This window comes from Arvicola amphibius, chromosome 1, assembly GCF_903992535.2.
Source record: "Arvicola amphibius chromosome 1, mArvAmp1.2, whole genome shotgun sequence".
NCBI classification, from domain to species: Eukaryota; Metazoa; Chordata; class Mammalia; order Rodentia; family Cricetidae; genus Arvicola; species Arvicola amphibius.
In genome coordinates, this window is record NC_052047.1 from 38,277,830 (window position 1) to 38,303,630 (window position 25,801).

Genomic DNA, 25,801 nt, shown 5'->3' on the forward strand with positions numbered 1-25,801 from the left:
AGTAGAAAATGTTAAATCAGACTTTATGCACAGAATTCGATCATAGATAAAAAATGAACTGTGTCCTTTCTTGTTGCTGCAAATCCGTGTGTAGTGTGTGTTCTTTGTGAGTATACATGCCTATCCATGTGCAGGGGCACGTGTGTATGGTACACATGCATGTGGAGGGCAGAAGACACCCTCGGGTGCTGTTCCTTAGGTGCACCATCCACTTTATTCAGAGACGGGATCACTCACTGGGCTGCATTACCCAAGTAGGCTAAACTGGCCAGGAAGCCCCAGGCATCTGCCCATCCCTGCTTTAGTTGGGATTACAACCACGTGTGGTCACTCCCAGCTTTGACATGGGTTCTGGGAACCAAACTGAGGTCCTCACGCTTGTGAGACCACTCCTTACTGACTGCGCCATCCCCCTAGTCTCCAGTGAATGAAATTCTTGTTTCATTATGAATTAACTGCACAGGAAGCAACAGAAAAAGTGTTGCGTTTTCCCCTACATCCCTCCCACCTCTCACCTTCCCCTCCCTTTAGCCCTCCTTGTCTTTCACCTTCCAAAAGATACATTATGATCTGAGCAGGTCGTACTCTGCAAAGGACAAACCTGTGAGTATGGCAGAAATCCCCACCCTGCCTACAGCCAACTAACAATGCTCTAAGAAATGAAAGAGGGACACGATGTCTCAGAAAAGGAAGTGAATCAAAGTGAGATAGAGCTCAGGTGAAAGCGAGCGGCTCCGTGTATCTCAGCGATCAAGATCTCACAGCCGCTGGCGTGCAAGCCAAGAGGAAGGAAAAGGAAAGAGAACCAACCAGAAGGAAGTTATCTTGAGGGGGGTCAGGGTACCTGGACAGTTGTTGGTTTTTTCCCCACCCTGTATATCAGCTTGGGAGAAACGCAAGGAAGGCCTAAGTGACTGCATCCCACACATCCTCTGAATGTTTATCTCAGCATTAACTTGATGACTCTGAGCAGGATCCACTTCCTAATCCCGGAACCTCTAGTGGCTTTGTTTCTGTAGATGTACCTAAAGCCAGGACTTATGACATCCTCACTATAATTGCAACTCTGTACCTTGAGGCCTGACAGCAGCACCCAGAGAAGGAGCTGAAAAGAGAAGCCAGTGTGCCCATGGAAGCAGAGGAGAGTTTCTGTCAAGAAACACTACAGCTGGGGGCTGGAGAGATGGCTCAGTGTTTAAGAGCACTGCCTGCTCCTCCAGGGGTCCAGAGTTCAATTCCCAGCCACCACCACCTACAGTGAGATCTACGGTGCCCTCTTCTGGCCTGCCAGCATGCATGTAGGCAGAACACTGTATACATAATAAATAAATAAATCTTTAAAAAAATGCTATAGTCAGCAAAAGCTGGAAAAGCCAGGTACAGTGGGGTTGACATCTGGACTTGGGATTGCAGAACTGTGAGCGAGAAAAAAAAATGTGTGTTTTACCTTTCTTTCTCTGAAATCAAACAAGAAAAAAAAAAAAAACCCAAGCCAAAACAAACACACACAAAAAAACCTCTCTAAACCTATGGAGTGTGTTTTGCATTGGTCAACTACTTCAGAGCATGGGGCCTGGCCTGGAATTTGCCATACTGTTAGAGAAAACTGATTTTTCCTGTGCCAGCAGCTGTCAATGCATGTTGGTTAGGGGTGGGATTTCATGTTCACTTCCCCTTCCCCATAATGGAATTTTGTGTGTCTTGAATGTGTACAGGTCTTGAAACTTATTTTAAAGAAAACCTTTGGGTGTGTGTAAGTGTAGGCACACATGTGCCACCATGCTGTGTAGCAGTCAGAAGACAGTTCTCAAGAGCTGGTTCTCTCCTTCCACTCTGAGGAACCCAGAGACTGAACTCAGGTCATCAGGCCTGCGCACAAACGTCTATCCCCTGGACCCGCTCCCTGGCTAACTTGTGTTGTTTTAGCCACCGAGTCTGTAGTTATTTTACTGCGCCAGCAACAGGAACCTAATGGCTGCTTTCTTACATCAGTACTACTCTTTTTTCTTTGCTTACCATCCTGCTCAGGTCTGCCTTAGATGCGCGCGCGCGCACACACACACACACACACACACACACACACACACACACACACACAGCAAACCTGTAATACTTCAAACTCCGACTAAAAGCAAACAGTGAACAAGATCATAGTCAGCATGATGAGTAATTTATAGAGGGGCTTTTTCACCAAATACTTTCTGGCAGACTGGAAATTCTTCCCAATTAGGAGATGTCCAGTTTCCTCTTATTCCTAAATCATTCCCCTTATCTTATCGGGATTTATTTTGGGGAGGAAGAGAATACTGGTCATGCTACCAGTGAGCACCAGATACATACTGCAGGATTAGCCAAATCCGAGACAGAAAGCAAAGTCATTCAGTCAGACCCTGTGCTTTTGCTCAGAATGTCCTGGAACATCTTCCCCCAGGCTCAGTTCTGCTTTCTCCTAAGCTCAAGAGGAAACCTGGTCATAGAAGGCCAGCAGGCAGGGAATTCTGGCTAAGCAAGAGACTGTTCACCCAGCTATGTGAATAACTATTTCACCAATGTGAAACTAATATATGCTTACTGCTATAAAGGGAAAATGCAAACATATAAGACGAAAAGCAAAAACCCCACTCATAACCAGGGTGGACCTATACTTCCAACACTCACAACAGAAAGCTTCAGAAGGTGGGAGGAGAACCCCTGCCGCTCATTCTATCAGGACAAGAGCTAGCCAGGATGCTGTGCCCGATGGCCCAGGAGGCGCACTCACCCACCTCTAACCTAGACATCAGCGAACGCATCGCCAGGATGTCTGTGTGAGAGACCAACTGTGAGACCGAGTGCTGTCCTCCCCTCACATGTGGAAACGCCCACTGGGCTGTTTCCCGGGAAGATGCATGGATGGTCACATGGCTGGGCCACTTTGTTTTGGTTTCAGCTACTAAAAAAAAAAAAAAAATAGAATAAGCATTCTTATCGTAGCAATCTGTGGCTGATTAATTTCTAGAATAAGTTTCTGGGAATTGCATTGCTGGGTCAAAGGTAAGTGGAGTTTGCATCTGACCCATTCTGCAGATTGCTTATGGCCACTTCACACTAACATACTGAGAGACACAGCTATTTGCTTCTAGGATTCTGAACTTTGCTGTCTTTCAAGAAGTCATCTGAGGCCCATCAAACTTTGAGTTACTTAATATTCCGCAGAATTCTTTTCCCAAGTTGACTCCTTAATCCTGCTACTCCCATCTCATGTTAACTTGGAAAAATTTCTAAGTCCCTACTTGGAGGAAAAGCCTCATCAGTTACACAAAGACTGTCCTCTGTTTCACAGTCGCCTCTGCTTGGAAGGTCAAAGTCAAGGTTTTGGTTTAGTATTATTTAAAAAGTCTGAGGCTGGGATGAGCAGTGGTCGTTTGTTTGAAGTTGCTAAGTCTTTGCGTGTTGAAACTGGATGACGGAGCCTCTGACTGTTTACATTCCTTCAGGGAATGACCAAATCAGAGAAGTCAAAGGAATTTCAGACCAGACCTGGCTTACCACAATCTATGACAATCTATGATGTGCCTCATAACCCTGCTCTACTCTAGGTCACAGGGTCCAGATACCTGGAGCCCATCATCCCCTCACCACATGGAAAAGGAAATAAATGCCCAGGTTTGCAAGGCCTCTGAGTTGCTCAAATATTTGGAGCAGCTGCCAGAGGGCAGGCTACTGCTGCTGAGGTACCAGTTCAGCATGTCACCTAGCTAACTGTAAGAAGGGAAAGATGGTGCACTCATTTCTGCTTCCTAACTTTTCAAAACAGCCATCTGTGACCACACACCATGAAGGTCACAATGCAGCAGCCACAACTGGTGCCAAATCCATCAGCACTGCAGGACCATGCAAGAGTGACAGCTTGGGCCAGGCTTCCCCTGCTGCCAGTCAGGAGGCAGAAGTGCAGACTCCTACCCAGGACCACACGGAAAGCTGTGTAGGACACGCCTCCAGTCCTATCCCCCACACACAGGGAACTTGAGAACAGAGCTCTGAGGCATGGCTCAACCAAATGCAGCTGGGCATGGTGATGAGAATTCCTGCAAGCTGAGGGCCTAAGGCCACCATCACCCAAGTCTCCTTAATTCGTATGAAGGGAAGGTCAAAACTAGCAGTAACTACCCACGAGCACTAGGACACCTGCTGGTTAAAGCCCAGCAAACGGTTTTGTTTAATTATTCAATCTATCTGCATGAGTTTGTTTGAATGTGTGGGGTCATGGTACGTGTTTGTGCATACCACAAAAGCTGGCATCAAGGGTCTTCCTCAATCGCTCTCCATTTAGCTTTGGAGTCAAGGTTGCTCACTGAATCTGGAGGTCTGACTGGTCTAGCTAGTCAGCCTTCCTAGGGAATCCCTGGTCTCTGCCTCCTGAGTGCTGGACTTATGGGTAGTTACCACCTAAGTTTTACATGGGTTCTGGGGATGTGAACTCCCAGTCTTTCACTGGCACAGATGATGGAGGACTCTCATTGGTTAATAAAGAAACTGCCTTGGCTTTTTGATAGGGCAGGATTTAGGTGGGTGGAGTAGACAGAACAGGATGCTGGGAGTGAGGCAGACACCTAGGGCCATCGCCATGCCTCTCCTCTCTGGGTCAGATGCGATGAAACTCTGGCCCAAGATGGACGTACGCTAGAATCTTCCTGGTAAGCCACCACCTCGTGGTGCTACATAGATTATTAGATATGGGTTAAAGCAAGATATGTGAGAATTAGCTAATAAGAGGCTGAAACTAATGGGCTAGGCAGTGTTTAAATGAATACAGTTCGTGTGTTGTTATTTCCGGGGCTAAGCTAGCTCTGCGGGAGCCGGGTGGGATGAAAAGCAGGCCTGCCCGCAGCTCTACACTACAGAGAGAGAGTTCTATCCACTGAGTTTTCTCCCCAGCACAGTAGATGGTTTTTAAGGATGTCTAAAAGGGATGGACTTACAGCTCAGCCCAAAGACACTGACCACTCTTTCAGCGTATCTGGGTTCGATTCCCAGCACCTATATGGTGGCTCACAACTGTCTATAACTCCAGTTCTGGGGATCTGACATCCTCTTCTGATCTACTTGCACACTAAACATGCACATGGTATACAGACATACTTACATGCAAAAATCCATACACATAGAAATAAAAATAAAAAATCTTTATTAAAAGAAAATGACCATGGTAGAAAACTGCTTAGTCCTATTGGCCCTCTTAGCATGAGTAACACATGCGCGTTGCTTCCTACTACACAACCACAGGAAACCCTGCACTGTATCTGTGTCTGCAGCCCTCATTCAGATCCTGGGTATTCAGAACTAGATGGAGCCGAGCTCAGGAGCACTAAGTAAAACAGATTACTCTCAGAAGGCTCCCACTCACACCAGTGCTAACCAAGAGAAATCATACTGTTTACTGAAACATAGGGAGTTACAATAAATCAGACCAAAACAAAATGAGAGAGAGGCAGGGGCAGAGGGATGGAGAGAGAAACATTTGGAAACAAGGTCAATGACACATAGTCATGGAAATGGCAAAACCTGTTACTTAGCATGTCAACCTAGTAAGTTAAAAAAATGAGAAACATAATGACAAAGGACAGACACATTTTTTTTGAGACAAAAAACAAATTTTGTGACAAATTCCTAGAACCATTTCCAGACTTCATTTCAAGCTATGTGCTCACCTCTGCAGGACAAAGCAAGTTCGGGCTGGCAGATGGCAGGGAAAGGCGCCCACACTTCCCTCCTCCCATATCTAGGACAGCAGACTCAGGCGCCATGCTCCAGGGTTTCAGTTCATCTATTCTTCACAGCCACCATTGTCAGGCACGCCTTACACACATACACGCTGAGGCTCACAGCTGGCCATCATCAGGCACACCTTACACACGTACATGCTGAGGCTCACAGCTGGAAAGATGCTCAGTACCTAAGAGTATTTACTGCTCTCACAGGGGCCTGAGATTGATCTCCATAACATGTAGATGTCCATAGCTCTGCCTCTGCCGCCTATGGGCACTCACACGGACAGACTCTGGTCACCCACTGCCTCTGACATCTGTGGGCATGGACACGGACAGACTCTGGTCACCCACTGCCTCTGACATCTGTGGGCATGGACACGGACAGACTCTGGTCACCCACTGCCTCTGACATCTGTGGGCATGGACACGGACAGACTCTGGTCACCCACTGCCTCTGACATCTGTGGGCATGGACACGGACAGACTCTGGTCACCCACTGCCTCTGACATCTGTGGGCATGGACACGGACAGACTCTGGTCACCCACTGCCTCTGACATCTGTGGGCATGGACACGGACAGACTCTGGTCACCCACTGTCTCTGACATGTGTGGACACTCACATGGACATGGAGACTCTGCGCACCCACTGCCTCTGCCGCCTGTGGGCACTGACACGACAGATTCTGGGGACTCACTGCCTCTGCCATCTGTGGACACTCATATGCAGACTCACACATATACATGGGCACTCACATAGACAGACTCACAAATAAACACGTAATCAAAAATGAAATACAACTTTTTAAACAAATTTAAAAACCAAGTGGGGCTCACGGAGAGAGGTTATCTTTGCTGAAGATCACACTACAAAGTGCTTACCTGGATGTGGTCCAAACCCAGACCCCCGCGAGATGAGCTGAGCACTCTGTTGTTCCCCAACATACCCAACCAGCAAGAAACCACATGTGGTTTCTCTTTAGTTTCCTAATTAATTTATCGTATCACTTATCCAGCTCACAGGCAACTAAGCCTTGGGTTTTCCTGTCAACATACTGGTCCCTGGTTTTCCGGGCATTTTCATTACTGTAATTAAGATCATGAATGGTGGTGGAACCCACATCAATCAATCAGACATCTGGAAACACAGTGAGCTAAGATGAAAAGGCCAGCCTGTCACAAAAATGAGGCTCGCAAATGCCTTCATTCTGCTCTTCTCACAGTCACAGAAGGTCACACTCACCTTGCCCAACAGCTGCGTGCATTCTTTCCATGTCAAATTTAATTTTGGATCTTCCTGGAGTGCTAAGCATCTTTTCCCACACGGTGGTTACTTCTTTAAGACAAGGAGTGACTTCTTCATAATCAAGCTTCAGGCGTTTGTTCAGCAGATCATTCTCAGAGGCTGGAAGAGATGAGGGGGTAGGTGAGTAGAGGCCCCAGGGCTGCTAGCCGGAGGACTCCACATGGCCCCTGCTCACCACTGCTGCGAGGTCAAGCCCAGGCAACCAACAGCACAGGCACATTGAGGCCACCTGCTTTCCTCTCTTAGAAACGTGAAGATGTTTCTCTAGCCAGACCACCTGTGCTCCATCCAGAGACTGAAAGCTGTGTAAGAAAGGTAGCTGAACAAGGCAGGTGAAGGAAGCATTTCTCCATGGCTTTGGCTTCAGTTCCTGCCCTTGTTTTTCTGGTGATGGACGGTAGCCTACAAATCAAATAAACTCTTTCCTCTCCATATTGACTTTCTCTCTCTCTCTCTCTCTCTCTCTCTCTCTCTCTCTCTCTCTCTCTCTCTCTCTCCTCTCTCTCTCTCTCTCTCTTTCCCTCCCTCTCTCTCTCTCTCTCTCTTTCTTTCTTGTGTTTTATCACAGCAATAGAAAGCCAAAGCCAACTAGGACAACGCATCAGTCCCAACATCAGCACCAGTTTTCCGTGTCCCTAAGAAAACCACAATCCCAGCTGCCAAGTGTCGACAACGCAGACAGACTGAGACGGTGGGGTTAACTCTGCTCTGGGATGGAAGGTTTCCAGAGCAGTAATTAATATGGATCATATACTCAAAAAGCAGAAAGCAGGCTTAGTGAGAGGAAGTCTTTATCATGTGGGCTCCTCTATTTTCTTTCAACAAGAGCATGCAAGCCAGCTTGGATCCTGGTCAATTTTAGGGACCACTCACACCTGCAACTTCAACTTCTTTGAGAAGTGCATGAATGGTTCCGTGTACACAGTGCACCTTCTGATTGGGTCCTGTCTGACCTGGCTTCTCTGTCAACGAGAAAGTTCTGCCTCCCCAGTCACTCCTACCAAGCTTACTAAATATCTTTAGTATTTTAATATTTTAAGCAATCAGCTTGCTATTGTTGATTATTTCTCAGTAATACAGGTATAGCACAAACTAATGGACTGATGCTTCCTATATTAAATTTAGCAAGTTGATTTAATTTTGACCACAAGACAAACATTTTCTGGACTGTACAGAGGTAAGATGAATGAGCTCAAGCAGTAACACTCCAAGACCACCAGAATAAGAACTGCCAATAAACCTGCAAAGCAGTCAGGCTGTATCAGAGCCCTGGCAAGATGACTCAGGCAACACGCACACACTCGGCTGCTCATGCTGATCCACCTACTCATCCCTGGCAAGGCAGCACGCACTCTGCTTTTGGGGTATACTGATTCTGCTTCACCAATTATAGTCATGACTTCTAATACTCCCAAGAGGCAGCCCGACTCATGCTGCTTCCACAGGTATACCTCTGTTTTCATTTTGACTGGCTGAAAAGCACTGTTAGAACCCACATAATAAGCATTTCTGCCTTTTCAGTTGCCAACAAAGATCTCCAAATACATAGCTGTTATTTACCTGATGCCACACTTTGTAAGGCTATGACCATAAGATGTTTTTATTTATTATTATCGTGAGTACTCCCTGCCTCTGTGTGTGTGTGTTCGTGTGTATGAAGCTATAATGTATGTATACACACACACACACACACACACACGGCCCATAAAATAAAACAAAACCAACCAAAAACATCAAAATAAACAAATAAATGCCCTGGCTAATCAGAGACAGTTCCTTCTGCCAATAGATGGAAACAAATACAGAGAGCCACAGCCAGACAAGCAGACAAGGTGAGAGAGTTCAGACCACTGGGCTCTTTTTTTTTAAACCATCATAGTCTGTATTTGTAAGAGCAAACACCCAGAATTCTTGAGTAAAGGCCAATGTTTAATTGGAATTTTCTTTCTTTTTTTTTCTAGTAGACATTCAATAAATATTTATTGAGTAATTCTAGGTATGGTTTTTTATAAGTTAAATTGTCTTTATTTTTTTTTTATTAAAAATTTCCGCCTCCTCCCCGCCTCCCATTTCCCTCCCTCTCCCCCACCACTGGGTTCTAAGCAGGGTGTCTCCATCAGTTTCCTCCCCTTAGGGCTCAGGGAACCTTACAAAGAGGAGGAAGAAAGATCATAAAGTCTTAGGGGGGGCATCAAAGAAACACGGCCTCTAAACACATCAGGACTACACATATGAACTCACAGAAACTGTGGCCACATGCACAGGGCCTGTGTGGGCATCGCCAGATGGGCACTAGTGCTGAGAGACGGGGACAAAGCCCCTTCACCCCCGAAGCTATCTCTAACTTATAACCACTTGCAAATGAAAAATGAGTTTTCTCTGCTAGAGTCTCACTGCAGATACAGACTACTTTCAAGGGCAGGCCCCACGCCCAGTAGCAGATGGCCAACAAAGGGAATTCAGTGCCATCTTTGGATATTCTTTGTCTCTTTAAAAGTTTTTTAGATACCTGCGTTTAGAATTGCCTTTAAGAGTACACAAGGAAAAAGGAGTAAGAATAAAGCAGGAAAAGCTTAATACTGACCTATTCAAAGTGGCCCTTCCTGTACTCCAACAGCTTAGAGCATCCTGACAGGAGAAGCTGCTCTTAGCTTCGATCCTCTCAGCAATAAGCACTGGCTTCATTTCTAAGCATCGCTCCAACTGTTGTGTTGGGCAGTATTTTCAGGTGTGTTACTTTTGTTTATGCTGTACTTGTTTAACTCTGTGAAGCTGTGGTTCTTTGCTTGTCTAAAACACTTGATGGTCTAATAAAGCATTGAATGGCCAATAGCAAGGCAGGAGCAAGGATAGGGATAGCTGCTAGGCAGAGAGAGCAAATAGGAGGAGAAACAGGAAGGAGAGGAGCAAGAGAACAGGAGAGGAGGACACCAGGGGCCAGTCACCCCGTCAGCCATGGAGTAAGAAGGAAAATAAGACATACAGAAGTAAGAAAGATAAAGGCCCAGAGGCAAAATGTAGTGGGGTAATTTAAGATAAGAAAAGCTGGTTAGAAGCCCCCCTGAAGGGGGTTGACAGCTGGGCAGACTGAGGGGCCACTGATAGTGATACTGGGATGTGTCCCTACTGCATGTACTGGCTTCATGGGATCCTGTTCTCTTTGGATGTAAACCTTGCTCAACCTAGATGTAGTAGGGAGGGCCTTGGACTTTCCACAGGCCGGGGTGCATGGCACTCCCTTAGGGTTGGAAGCGGGGGGATCTGTGGAGGGAGAGGGAGGGGACTAGGAGGAGGGGAGGGAGTGGTAATTTGGATTAGTATTTTTTTAAGTAATAAAAAAAAGAAAAGAAAAGCTGGTTAGAAACAAGCCAAGGCATGGTCTGGCATTCATACAGCTAAGAATAATAATAAGCCTCCGTGTGTGATTTATCTGGGAGCTGGGTGGTGGGCCCCCCAAAAAGCCAAAAGAGTAAAACATCACACAACACTGTTGGACTACTGTCCCATCAACAGGGTTTATTCCTTCAGTTCACTGCTTCCTGATCAAACCTAACGATGCTGAGTCTTTATCACTTGGCACTGCACCAGTCTGCACTTTCTCAGCAGCAGGAGCTGCAGGCCTGGTATCTGGTGCCGCTGTAACTCAGAGGCCTGGTCATGACAGACAGCTACTCACTGTGACACCAGCAAAGAAGAGCCATGGAGTTCTAACCAACAGGGCCTCATGGGACACAACACATTCTGAGAGATTATCCATGAGATCTGGTGTCTTAGTTACTTTCAACTTTATTCAAACTTTGAGGTCCTTATTAAAGGACAAAAACCTGTGACCAAGGATAATGTTCAATGAAACACACTAATTTTGCAACTGCCTTAAGCAATGTCACTATGAGAGAACCCCCTGCTGCAGGAGTGTTTGACTTCCCACTCAAAACCTTTAGGACTTCAAATCCAGGCAGTGCTTTACACCCTAGAGCCCACTTGTTTCCCACAGGGGACACATGTGTGAATGCATGAGCTACTCTGAAAAGGGCAACTATTGAGTCAAGTCTCGAAATGAAACAGGAAACAAAACCTAAACTTTCTAAGTTCCTGTCATAGTTTGATAATATCGGTTATAGTGGGATAATCATTTTGTACACTGTGAAGATGTGTTGCTGCCAAAGTACCTTCTGATTTATTAAATAAAGAGACAAATGGCCAATAGCTAGGCAGGGGAGGGTAGGCAGGACTTCTGGGAAGAGAGAGGAACTCTGTGAAGAAGAGAGGTGGGATTCACTGGTGATACACGGAGCAAGTAAGATGTACACTATGGAAGAAAGAAAGGTAAGAAGCAGATTAATATAAACAGGTTAATTGAAGTTATAAGAGCCAGTTGGGAATAAGCCTAGCTAAGGCAAATCTTTCATACTGAATAAGAAGTCTCTGTGTCTTTATTTTGGTGCTAGCAGTCCAGAGAAAGTTCACCTACAGTTGGTATCTGTACAGGTAAGGCTCAGATAACTTTTTTTCTTCAGGAAATCACTAAACAACCACATAAAATGAAGTTATACACCTTAAGGATTTACATAGGATCAGTTTATTCTCAATATCTTAGCAGAAACTATGGCTGGGCATAAAAAAAGGAAAAAATAAATAAAAACAAAAACCCATAACCCACCACAGAACTACCATCACAACAAGCAGACCAACCAACCAATCCACACAAACCACTTCTGAGGGTCAGAGCTTAAATGGTGCTTATATTTCAGAAGTTACGATGCCAGGGAGGAATACGTAACACAGGAAGATTCCCTTTAAATGTCTGGAGAGTAAATGGCCCAGTGCTACTTAGAAAAAAAGGTAAACAGACAGGACGAGCATCCATCGCTTGTTGTTTCAAGACTGATCCTGACGGCTGTTTTTAAGGGTAAACCCCATGCAAAAGGATCAACTAAGAGCATCAGTTCTGATTGGCTCCAACTCCAAACCAACCTTGCAGCTTCTGATTCTCCTTCTCCATCCTGAGCAGCAGTATCTGTTGCAGAATAGCCTTTCTCCACAGCTCTCGAAGCTCGCGTGATGTTCTCTTCTTTTCTTCTGGTACAGGGCCGAATGGTCCATCTTCACACACTGGTTCTAAAGGGGACCGTGGAGGGAGCTCTCCCAGCTCGGAATAATCTGTAAGTGAAAAGAACATGGCAAGATGGCATTTCTCTCCTTTTAAAATTCTCTCTCTCTCTCTCTCTCTCTCTCTCTCTCTCTCTCTCTCTCTCTCTCTCTCTCTCTCTCTCTGTGTGTGTGTGTGTGTGTGTGTGTGCGCGCGTGCGTGCGTACATGAGACACAACATGGAGGATTGGTTCTCTCCTTCCACCTGTGTGTGGGTCCTTGGGAATGAACTCAGGTCACTGGTGTCTTCCCACCAGTCTTGGAATGGTCTGTTTTTCTCAACAACAAAAAGTATGTATTCAGTGCTTTATCAATTCAGAAATTTCTGCTCAATTGGCTAAGGCACAACACCAGCAAATATAAAATTTATCTTCTGGGGCCAGCAAAGATATCTCAGCAGGTAAAGGAGGTAAAGGTATGTGTCACTAAGGTTGGCAACCCGGGTTTGATCTCCTGGACCCACAAAAAGGAAGGAAAGAACTGACTCCTGAAGTTGTCCTCTGACCTTCACAGGAGTGATGTGGCACATGCATGCTTGTCCCGCCCCTCACACAAACAAACAGATCAATGTAATTTAAAAATTATGTTTTAATATTCACCACAATACCTTATGTATGAGTCACAAACGTGAAACAAATGACACATTAAGTAGGAAGTGAAAGCTGGAGGGGTTAGGAAAATGTTTAAGAACACTTTTTAGGGTTTAAGATTAAATAACCTTCAGAGGTTATTCAGTAACAACCATACAGTTGTTACTACGTTTCTATAGCCACTTATTTAATACAGCCACCCTAAGACAAGAGTTTAGTTTTATAAACTCTCTAGTTGTGTATTTAGAAGAACCCCAATAACAACAAACAAACAAGGTATAGGTGTGTGAGAGACTTGCCCAGGGTCACCCAGTTAGGCAGCAGGGGAACCAGCATGGGAACACAGCAGCCTGGCTTACACAAGCATTCTCGCTGCCACACTGTTAGATATTCTGAGAGAGTTAAATGTCCTTAGGGACAATAAGAACCAGCACTGTTAATAGATCCCCAAGTGCAGGACACTGTACTGGGCATTTGCACAGGTAGTCACTCATCCGGACAACTGTAGAAGATACACAATTGCCTGAAAAGGAAATTGAGGCCCAGAAAGACCAATGGACTAAGCAAGCAGCTATACAGGGATTCCACAGGAGTCACCTGCTTACCATGAGAAGCAACTTCAACCTCCAACGTTCCCACGTCTGTTTCTAAATACCTGTGTTTTGTTTAACTCCTCGCATTTCATGAATGGAAATCCCTTTATCTGCAGAAACTATGTTCCTGTTACACATGATACTGTGAGCCTAGCACTAACAGGCAACAGAGGTCCCTGAACAGCTGGATCCACATGACAGGCAGCATTTCAGGAGCTACTGGGTACACTGAACTTAAGGAACACGGGTCTTAAGATCTGCGACTGAAACACCCTTCACAGGCAGCTTAGGCCTAAAATCACCCAAACAAAATCGGTTCTGACTGGCAGCTCCAACACAATCCTGCGTTCTCGCTTCCCTAGCCGCCATTGGTACTGGATGGTCACTGCCTTTCTTGAAGTTGAGTTTCCTACTATGACATTCTTGAGCACACACTGAAGCACAGAATGCTTAATTTCTTCTAATAACCTGCCCATCTGAACTAAAAATACTGGGCTGTAACTCGGTCAGGAACAAGAAATACTCCTAGCAGTTTAGGCTGCTTGGTCTCAAGTCCAGTGCAGCTTCTGACCGGAGCTGTCTACAGAGGCTATGAAGGACCAGTTGTGACTTCAGTTTTTCTCAAAACTGCAAGGTTGCAAGCACCATTTTGAGGTGACGATGACCCAAGGTTCAAGATATAAATCCCTTCCCAATGTTCTCTGCCTTTGCCTACTTGGAAGCAATCAAGGCAGTTTGCTGGGGGACACAGATAAGCTTGTCTGATTTTCATAAGGTCTTATGAAAGACTTCAAACCAAAACCAATCAGAAGAGATGGGGAAGGACATCGTCAAAGGAAAATCCACCAAGAGGACACTATAATTCTAACATCTATGCACCAAGCACAAAAACACCCAAATTCATAAAAGAAACACTAGAGCATAAATCACATATTAAGCCATACCCACTGATAGTGGAAGCCTTCTCTCATGAATAGACAGGTCAAATAGAAAATTATTGGAGCTGACTGATGTTACAAACTAAATGGACCTAACATATTACACAAAAGAATATACCTTCTTCTCAGTACCTCACGGGACTTTATCCAAAACTGAACAAATACTCTGATACAAAGCAAGACTCAACAGATACAAGAAGACTGACATAGCACCCGGTTCCCTATCTGACCACCATGGATTAAAGCTGGATTTCAACAACAGGAAACCTACAAACTCATGGAAAAGGAACAACTCTCTACTGAATAAAAAGTGGGTCATGACAGAAATTAAGAAAGAAATTAAAACTTTCAAGAACTGGGTGAAAATGAATACCCAGCATACTCAAACATGAGATACAATGAAGATAGTTCTAAGAGACAAGTTCATAATGGTAAGTTATGTTAAAAATCTGGAGAGCGCTCATGCTAGTAACTTAGTAGCATATTTGAAAGATTTAGAACAAAGAAATCAAACCTTTTGGAGTAGATGGCAAGAAACAATCAAACTCAGACCTGAAATCAAAAAAATAGAAACAGCAACAACAAAGCAACACAAAGACTCAATGGAACAGAGTTGATTCTTTGAGAAAAAAAAAATCAGTAATATTGACAAACCTTTATCCAAATTAACTAAAAGACACAAAAAGAAGATCCAAATTAACAACACTAGGGGTGAAGGGGGGGGCCTAACAAAAGATACTAAAGAAATCCAGAAAATCCTAAGGACATGCTTTAAGAAAGGCTGCACTCCACCTAACTGAAAAATCTAAAAGAAATGGATAGTTTTCTTGATAGGTACCACTTACCAAAGTTAGATCAAAATCAGATAATAAATTTAACAAATAGCCCAATTTAAAAAACAGGGCTATAATCCCTACTGAAAAACAAGTAGTCATTAAAAGTATCCCAATCAAAAGAAGTCCAGGGCCAGATGGTTTTAGCAAAGAATTCTACCAGATTTTCAAAGAAGAGTTAATGCCAACACTTCTCAAACTGTTCCACACTTCTCAAACTGTTCCACAAAGAAGAAACAAAGAATCACTGCCCAATTTGTTTTATGAGGCCAGTTACCCTGATACCCAAACCACATAAAGACCCAACAAGGAAAGAGAATTACAGACTAATTTCCCTTAGGAACATAGATGTAAATATTCCCAATAAAATATTTGCAAACCTAATCCAGTAATATATCAAAAAGATCTTCCACCTTAATCAAGTAGGCTTCACCCCAGAGAGACAGGGACAGTTCAACATATGTAAATTGAGAAATGAAATCCTCTGTATAAACAAACTGAAAGACAAAACCACATGATCATTTCATTAGATACCGAAAAGGACTTTGACAAAAATCTAATACCCCATTTATGAGAAAAGCCCTGGAGAGATCAGGGATACAAGAGACATACCTCAATCTAATAAAGGCAGTTTACAGCAAACCTATAGCCAACATCAACCTAAATGGAGAGAAACTCAAAAGCATTTTCCCTAAAATCAGGAACAAGAGAAGGTTGTCTGCTTTCCCGTATCTATTCAATATAGTATTTGGGAGTCTTAGCTAGAGCAATAATGTAACTGAAAGAGACCAAGGGGATTACACTGAAAAGGAAAAAGTCAAAGTACCTTTATTTGTAGATGATCTTACACATAGTGACTTTCAAAATTCCACCAGGAAACTCCTACAGCTGATCCACACTTTCAGCACAGTGGCTAGATACAAAATCAGACCACTAAAATACATACAATTGACAGACTGAAAAAGGAATCAGGGAAACAACACTTTCCATAATAGCCTTAAATAATATAAAATTTCTTAAGGTAACTCTAAGCAAGCAAGTGAAAGACTTGTATAATAAAAACTTTGAGACATTGAAGAAAGAAAATGAAGATGATATCAGAAGATGGAAAGATCTCCCATGCTCATGGGTTGGTAGGATTACTCTAGTAAAAATGGCCATCCTACCAACGACAGTCTACAGATTCAATTCAATTTCCATCAAAAGTCCAACACAACTCTTCACATATCTTAAAAGGAAAATTTATAGTTTCACATGAAAACATACACAAAACCCCAGGATAGATAAAACAATCATGAATAATAAAAGCTGTGGGAGGTATCACCATCCTTGACCTCAAATTGTGATGGAGGAGAGTTATCTGTCTATGTTTCTTTCATTGGTTAATTAATAAAGAAAACTGCCTTGGCCCTTTAAGAACAGAAAATTAGGTAGGTGGAGTAGACAGAACAGAATTGTGGGAACAAGGAAGTAGAGTTGGGGAGACGCTTCAGGCAGTCGCCATAGGAGTCTCCATGCTGCTCCTCTCCGAGATGGACGGAGGTTAAGATCTCTCCTGGTAAGCCACACCTGTGGTGCTACCCAGATTACTAAATATGGGTTAAAGCAAGATATGAGAATTAGCCAATAAGAGGCTGAAACTATGGGCCAGGCAGTGTTTTAAAAGAATACAGTTTCCGTGTAATTATTTCGGGTGTAAAGCTAGCCGGTGGCCGGGTGGCGGGACGCAGCCCTGCCGCTTCACACTACAGATTGGCGCCCAACGTGGGGCTAAATCCACTTAAAAACCTTGCCCGCTTGGGATCGGAAAAAAAGTACTCTGAGACCATGCCAATGGCTCACTGCTCCCTGCCTGCACCTGGGCAGATGGCGGAATCAGGCTTAGGCGAGCGGGACAGCGTTTGCGGATTCCTGCCGCCATAGAGAGAGAGGTGTTTTCAGACTGCGCGGTGCTCTGCGTGTCAGATTCGGCTGTGACTTGGATTAAAAGAGTTTCTGTGCTGCACGCTCAGTATCAAAATTAAACTGCTGAGTGCAGCTCCAATGTGGACTGCTGTGTACCTGTAACTGTGTGCAGCTCAGGGACACCAAATGACTGAGGCAGTAGCAGCTCTGGCTCTGCTCCGCCATGCTGAATTGTGCTGAGCTCAGACAGGTCTATCGCAATTACCATAATAACAGCGCAGTTAAGGTTTAGACTTGGCTGTAAACAGGCGGTACGTATTACCTCTACCTGGCGCAACTTAAGATTTTAAGAAGTGGTTAACCTTTTAAGAAGTGCTCCTGGATAGTAAAAAATTACAGATTCACAATAGAAAAAATTCAGACATAGAAGGCCTTTAAATGGCTCACGTAGGCTTAAAAGAGAGAAAAAGAAAATATAAAGAATAAAGTTAATGCCTTAAAAAAAAGGGTAAAGTCTTTAAAGAGACAGAGTACAGATAGTTATAGATTAAAAGAAGTAAAGTGATAGAGTAAAAATAAGCCACGTAAAAATGGAAAATTCACAGAGAGTCTGGATTATGTATTTTGTTGTGTTTTCTTTGATTTTTTTGACTGTAAAGGAGCTAAGTACAGAGAGACATTTCATTATATGGGCTGCCAGGCTAGACCAGGATGGACATTTTAATGGTATGACTTCAGGATTTGGATCTAAGAACATGATGCTTTGGAAAAGAGTTTCTTCTTTTGTTTTCACAGAGGACGAGACTCTGTGGATTGCTTCTATCCCAATATGGTATGATAGACCACGCCCTCCTGAAAGGTTGCTATGAACATCTTCAAAAAATTACTTCACTCAACTGCCAACTGAGAGGAACCTAGCACACAGGTTACACCATGAAAGACCTAAATAACAGCGCCCCCATTCAGCAGGAAGCAGTTTGGAGAGAAAAAACTGCGCCCATTTTCCCAAATATTGTTTATAAATGTTCTTTTACATTTAAAGGGGGATATGATATAGATATGAATAATTTGCATTGGTATGGATTTTAAGGTCAATTTGTTATATGTATATGTATTTCTGATTTTGATTAAGCTATTGTGATTGTAGTTCATTTTAAAGAATGTAATGTATAATTAGGAAATATAGGTTGTTAATGGATAATCATTGATTAATAGTCAAGCTTGTAGTCATGTTAGTCATTTTCTAGATGTGCATAGATATATTTCAGATAGGCATTCTTCACATCTTTCAAAGACTGCAGAATATGGCATTTAATGTTTTAATAACTTAGGGTTTTTCATGACAATGAGACACGTCTGCTCCTGGCAGCACCAATCTACTTCAAGAGGAAGATGGGCATCGAAGAGGCTACTTATGGAGTTTGTTAGCCATTTGGGCAAGAAACTGCTCTTGCCTGGACTGTTGCATAAACTGGACACAAGGAACCCACAGAAAGAGGACTGCTAAACTTGCCTAAAGGTGAGATGGTCTCTCAGGGTTCCTGATTCGTGAAAGAGTCTGCGAGACGTTCTGCAGGACACAGCAGAAAGTGACTGAACTGTCTTTGGAATTTTTCTGCTTCATGGAAATGTCTGCTGGATACTGTGGGCCTGAAGCCCGAAGATGGATGCCCCAACGGTACAGAGGAACTTTGGGTGACTGTCCAGGCAGTGAGTTGTCTCTGTCATTTCTAGAGTTTTATAAGTTACTTATTTCTTGTTTACTTAGGTAGCATTGTATCCTTCTGGAGTCTTTGATGGAGTTGAAGAATAAATAGATAGTTATAGCTTTCCTTAGTTATGATAAAAGATAAAATAGATTTAAATATTGTAACTGTAATACTTGCTTGATAACTGTTTTGTTATATGTAATTTTGCTATGTTAAAGTTGAAGCCTTTCTTTTTTGTTTAAACAGAAAAAGGGGAAATGATGGAGGAGAGTTATCTGTCTATGTTTCTTTCATTGGTTAATTAATAAAGAAAACTGCCTTGGCCCTTTAAGAACAGAAAATTAGGTAGGTGGAGTAGACAGAACAGAATTGTGGGAACAAGGAAGTAGAGTTGGGGAGACGCTTCAGGCAGTCGCCATAGGAGTCTCCATGCTGCTCCTCTCCGAGATGGACGGAGGTTAAGATCTCTCCTGGTAAGCCACACCTCGTGGTGCTACCCAGATTACTAAATATGGGTTAAAGCAAGATATGAGAATTAGCCAATAAGAGGCTGAAACTATGGGCCAGGCAGTGTTTTAAAAGAATACAGTTTCCGTGTAATTATTTCGGGTGTAAAGCTAGCCGGTGGCCGGGTGGCGGGACGCAGCCCTGCCGCTTCACACTACAAAATTGTACTATAGCTATAATAAAAAACAAACAAGCACATGATATTGGCACAAAAACAGCTATGTCTCAACAGTGGAATAGAAGAGAAGAACCAGACCAAAATCCATACATCTATCGACACTTGATTTTTTTAAAAGCCAAAAATATACACTGATCTAACTGGATGTCAGCATGTAGAAGAATGTAAATAGATCCATACTTTTCACTATGCACAAAACTCAACTCAAAATAGATCAAAGACTTTAACATAAAACCAGATAAAACATAAAATGCTGATAGAAGAAAAAGAGGGGAATAGACTTGAACTCATTGGCACAGGAAAAGACTTTCTGAACAGAACACTGTTATCTCAGGCACTAAGATCAATAATTAATAAGTGGAACTTCATGAAACTGAAAAGTTTCTGCATGGCAAAGGACCCCATCATCTGGACAAATCAGTGTTTTATTAAACCAATATGAGTGACAAATCTTTACAGTGTACAAGAACACTCTCCCACATCACTCACCCATTGTTTGTGGGAGTACAAACTTGTATACCACCATGGAACCCCCGAAACAAACAACAAATATAAGAGCATCCCAGAAAAGGGAACCAGTGAAGCCTGGAACATCCTGGAAAGATTAAGCAGAAAAGAAAGAAATGAGAGGGACAGAATCAGAGACATCCTATAGTAGGAAAAGATTTTACCAACTTCTTGTTCAGTAGACGGCTAATATTCAAAATACAAAAAGAACTCAAGAAACTAAATACCAAGAAAAGAAATAAGCCAATTTTAAAAATAGGGTAAAGCTCTAAAAAGAGACTTCCCACAAAAGGAAACTCAGATGGCTGAGAAATGCTCAAAATCCTTGTTCATCAGGGAAATGCAAATAGAAATTACTTTGAAATTTCATTTTACACCCATTAGAATGGCTAAGACCAATATAACAAATGGCAATTCATGCTGGTCACATGTGGAATAAGGGGAATACTCATCTGTAGACAAAAGCTTCTGTCCTGCCTGATCCCACAGCTGTTCAGTTCCAAAGAAACACACAGACACTTAAGTAATTATAAATTGTTTGGCCTATTAGTTTAGGCTTATTATTAACTCTTACAACTTAAATTAATCCATAATTCTTAGCTATGTTTAGCCACATGGCTTGGCACCTTTTCTCAGTGAGGCATTCTCATCTTGCTTCCTCTGTGTCTGGCTGGTGATTGCCTCTCTGCCTTTCTTCTTCCCAGAATTCTCCTAGTCTAGTTTCCCTACCTATATTTCCTGCCTGGTTACTGTTTTATTATACCAATACAAGTGACAAATGTTTACAGTGTACAAGAGCATTCTCCTACAGCATTCATCCATTGCTTGCAGGAGTGCAAACGCGTATAGCCACCATGGAACCCCAAACACAACAAATATAAGAGCATCCCAGAAAAGGGAACCAGTGAAGCCTGGAACATCCTGGAAAGATTGAACAGAAAAGAAAGAAATCAGAGGGACAAGAGTACAGCATAGCCTTATACAGCATGCAATATTGGTAACAAGTGACTGGGCTGCAACTCTCTAAAAATAACTTTATTCTTAAGTTACGTAAGCTCTATCTATCTATCATCTATCTCATTAAGAGCTACAGAGATAGGTGGATATTTACCACATACATACCTTTATATACATATAACTTTATAAAAAACATCACAGACTTAGTATTAATCCTCATGAGACCAAGCATCCATCCACTTTAGCTCAGAACAATGGTGAAATAAAACCAAGTTCTGTTCCCAAGGTGATAGCTGAATGGGTCCCATTCCAAACAATGTCAGGAGTGGTTGAAGACAAGTCAACAGCGGTGACAAGAGTTCAGAGGGCCATTAATGATGAATGAGCCAACCAACCCTAACTGAACCCTTCTGTAGGACTGGGGGCTGTCAAGTGCTGAGCCCTGAGACATAAGTGCAGCTGCCAAGGCCAGGGAACTGTGTGAAATGAAGCATGGGCAAAGCAGCAGAGAGAATCAGAGACCACAAAGGGTTCCACTAAGACCTGGGTCAAGTTGGTAAGCTGGGTCAACACACGAAGGCCACCTGCTAAAGAAGACCTCTACCCTGAGAGACACGCGGAGAAGTGAAACAATGGCGTGCCACAACTTCTGTGTCAGTGTCAGAAAGCAGGAACCAGCTGACTGGTACCCACACTAGGCCCTCAGATTTCATCCACAAGGGGTTTTAAAAAGTCGTCAGATCACTCAGCATTGTGATTTACACTGCTGGTGTCCAGGGTTACAGTTGATAATCAAGCTTCCTCTCCCTGGAGCTTACAACGGGTACAGAAAAAGATCTGTCTCAAAGCTCCCTCCAACAGCATGTGGGTCCCAGTGGATAAAACGTAGCAACAAGTTCAGTCCTCAGAATGCTTCTCAGAGTGTGGCCCCAGCAGCATCAACAAGAGGCAACCCTGACAGGCGTGAGAAAGGCAGCCTTGGCTCCAACCATCCAGGCCTGAGAAATCATACACCGAAGGGTAGACCCAGTGAACTAGGCTTACACAACTGGAATTCTACTCACATACATGTTTGAAAGCCCCGGATTTGGGCACTGGCATGTTCACTGCTGCTACATTTTCATCCATTTGCCTTAACTGATGGCGTCATACTATGTGACACCGTAACACGAGACAACATGTCTTGTATTTACTTTTTGCAGTGCTGGGGACCTTAACGAGGGCTTCGGGAACACTCAGCTAACCCTTTAGCCCCAGGGGTACCTTTAAATAAATTTCACATTAAACAATGACTCTAGCCATCATGTGCACCCTGACCATTAAATAAAGTACAAAAATACATGTGTCTTTTCGAACACTGGCCAAATCACATTATCTTAGTCAAAGGCAATTGTTTGAACTAAAATTAATACCATTTTCTTAAGAAATGCATTCAGAAAGGGGTCCCTCCCTGCTGACCCAGATCCACCACCCACACAAATCAAGTAATAATAAACTTCCTTCCAAAAAACCCCAGATCTGAATATAAATAGTCAGGGGCAGAGACCAGTGAGTCACTCAGTACAACAGTAAGATATACTACAAAAAGCTAGGGCGAGATTTCCCAACCCATGTTGTTTAGCTAACTGCAGTGAAGAGGCTTCTAGCCACCACTCCCCTGCCCCCGCCCCACTGCTGTGAACCTCTTCCCAGACTGTGTCTCTGTAAACCAGGATGCTCCTGGACCACAGCTCTCTCTGCTGCTCAGCTGCTATGGAGGCAGGGGGAAGAGAACCACTGAGAAGACACCCACTTCCTCACTCACCCTCAAGCTTCTCCCAGCCACGGCACAGATGTAACCATGGCACACATGTTACGGAGGCTAACAGTAGAGCTGAGAAGAGTCAAGAGATTAATTACACCATGGAGAGGGAGAGGGGAGAGAGAGAGCCAGTATGCAGGGCAGAACTGTCTCAGGTTGGACTTCTACAGCTGGACCTAATCTCCTACCCAATACCATCATATTGGGGGCCAGAGTGTCAACATAGGACTGTGTTGCAGGGGAGGCACACATGTCGACCCACAGCAGGAGCAATGCCACTCTAAGCTGCCCCTTTGTTTTACTTCCACAAACAGTTTGGGCTCAGTGTTAAACAGGAATTCTGTAAACATGTTAAATCTACCGAATGATCCCGGGGACAGAGACTACATCTTATACATTTTAGATATTCATTAAAATTTTCATTAGGGACATGGCAAGGAGTATTACAAGGGCTGGAGGCTACCCCCTTTAAAAAGACTAACACACACACACACACACACACACACACACACACACATACACACAAACACACCCTAAACAAAACAGAAGAGCTATTGTGTAAAGGACAGCACTGAAGTCTGAGTGGAAAAGACAGACAGACTGTAATATGGCAGCACAAATGGCAACTTCCAAGAGAAGTTCAATTTTCCTCTTTCTGGCCTGGGGAAGTAAGAACATTTCTCTTCATATTTGCATATTTTTGCATATTTATGAAACCATACATCTTTAAAGGGCCAGTTTCCTGCAGTCCTGTTTCCCCAGGATAAGTGTCCCCCGACCCTCCACGGAACTGTCTCTGCATGCTCCATTTGCTAGCACTGCACTGGGATAGCTCCTTGGCCATAACTGCTCTTTAAAGCGCCAGAATGGCAAGGCAGGCTCTGAAGCACTGAGCATGCGCACCCTGAGCCAAGTTCTGAAGCAGGGGATCATGAAGAGCAAAGTGGGGTGCACACCAGGAACTCTGGAGAGGGGCACTGGAAGTTTACAGCTGGGTCACAGCACGGCCTGTGCCGGGTGAGCATTTCTTAGAGCTGGGGAAAAGAAGAAAGCAGGAAGAGGAAGAGGATGGCACTATAAGAATCTCAGGGAGAGGGTAGCATGAGTGGTGTAGGAAAGCAATGTGTGACCTAGAATCTCACAGGAGCCTTTGGTCAGGACGCTGCTGGGCGCAGCAGACCTGAAGCAGAACTCCATGCTAAAAGTGGCCAAAAGCTCCAGCTACAACCTGTTGCCCCCCCCCCCAGCATCTGTCACTGATACCCTAGTCGCATCCGCCTATTATGCAATGGTTATGTGTGATTAAGGTTGGACTCCATGAAAGGAAGCCCATGGCCGGAGAGCCAGGAAATACTTTTGTGCTTTGCCGGGGAGAGGGGATGGAGAAAATCCATGCAATAAAACAAAAGGCTTAAATAGTGGACCCAGTTCTTTCCCAGCTCCTGCAGTGAGTGTTCAGATTGTTAGATGTGGGATTGCGGCTCTTCTCCCTGGAAAAGCCAGCACTCAGGCTCCCTAAGAGGATGAGGCTGTCTGCAGTCTATGTGACAACAGCTTCAACTGGCCGGCCCCACATCCCTACTACCATCAGGCAGAGGCTGTCGCTGTACTGGGCATATTATGGATAAGGAGGTCACCAAATCACTGTTAGCAGACAGGTCACAGAGGAGCCTGGTGGTAATCACCTCACACCCATTAGAATGACTACTAGCAAATTAACCAGAAATGGCAAAGGTTGGTGGGGATGCGAAGAAAGAGGATCCCTTGGGCACTGTGCCAGTGGGGAGACACAGCTACCGTAGAAGGCATGGAAGCTCCTCACCAAAACATTAAAATACAAGGGTTACATGATCTGGCATCCAGCTTCTGGTATTTGTACCCAGGTTCACAGCAGTGTTAGCCAGAACAGCTAAGAGATGGGTACCAACTAAGTCCAGTCAGCTGAGCAAAAACCACACACATGACAGAACACAGTGTGGCCTTGAAAAGGGAAACCCTGCCATAAGCTAGCTGAAGGAAACTATGTTAAGTTACACTGCACGATTTCACTTTCCCGAAACATCTAAAGTAGCTGCATTCATAGAAACAGAAAGTCGAGCAAAGGTTAATGGGGGCTGGGGACAAGGGAAGTGTGCTAATGGCTTTAAGGTTTCAGTTTTACAAAAAGGAAAACCCATAACCAAAATATACCATCTTAACCACTTCGAAGTGTAAGTATGTGTTTTACACAATAAAAATCATTTGTAAAATTTTTTAATCAATTTCTTTAACCAGAACAATGCCCTGACTCTCCAAATAATTGAGTATTTCCAAGGTCACAAATGACTCTCTCTCAAGTGGCTACAAGCCAATAGCAGGATTACTTATCACAGTGGGAGTGATTAACTGGCATGGAGCTTCTTTTCTTTTTCTTTCTTTCTTTTCTTTTTTTTTTCTTTAAGAAACAGTGTGGTCCAGTCTGGCCTCGAACTCTCTGATCCTCCTGCCTCAGACTCCTGAGTGCCGAGATTATGGGAGTGCCCTCCCATGACTGACTCTGAGTTTTACTTTGCTTTGCTTTTACCACATGACATACCAAGAAAACAAAGGGCAGCCACTGGGATGAGGTCGTGGGAGGAGCCTGCAGAACCCCCACTGGAAGGCTGCAGCTGGGAAAGGAGGTGTGCGAGGACAGGCTTGGTGTGACCAGACCTCCAGCAGCGGGCTAGCCTCCCAAAGGTCGCATCATTTTCGTACTTGAAATCCCCACACTCCAGAGCTCCAGCTCTCTCTGTGTGTGTGTGTCGCAAGTTCTCTGTTGTTTTCTGAGGCCCGACACTTCTGCCTTATGTGGGATGCCCGACTCTCATGCCCTGTGCAATACTGCCCCTCACAGCTCCACACAGTGACTGCGGACAGGTAGAAAGCACTGAGAGCTAGCTGAACAGCACCGCAGCACCGCAAGCTCCTAACCAGGCTACTCTGCAACTGATCAGCACTGAATGCTGACCCTGAATCTTCCTACACACAGGGCAAATGAAGGCTGCTGTGGGCACTGGCGCTGTGGGCCTCAGTCCTCTCATATATAAAATGAAGCAAG

General features: G+C 44.0%; 1 protein-coding gene across 1 annotated transcript in view; it reads right to left on the bottom strand.

Moving 5' to 3' along the window:
* The window catches only part of Tbc1d1 (TBC1 domain family member 1), a 192,832-nt gene that overhangs the window by 29,432 nt on the left and 137,599 nt on the right, over nucleotides 1–25,801 (bottom strand). The window contains 2 exon segments of the mRNA XM_038344424.2: nucleotides 6,993–7,154; nucleotides 12,030–12,215. Coding sequence (XP_038200352.1) covers nucleotides 6,993–7,154; nucleotides 12,030–12,215 — 348 coding nt within the window.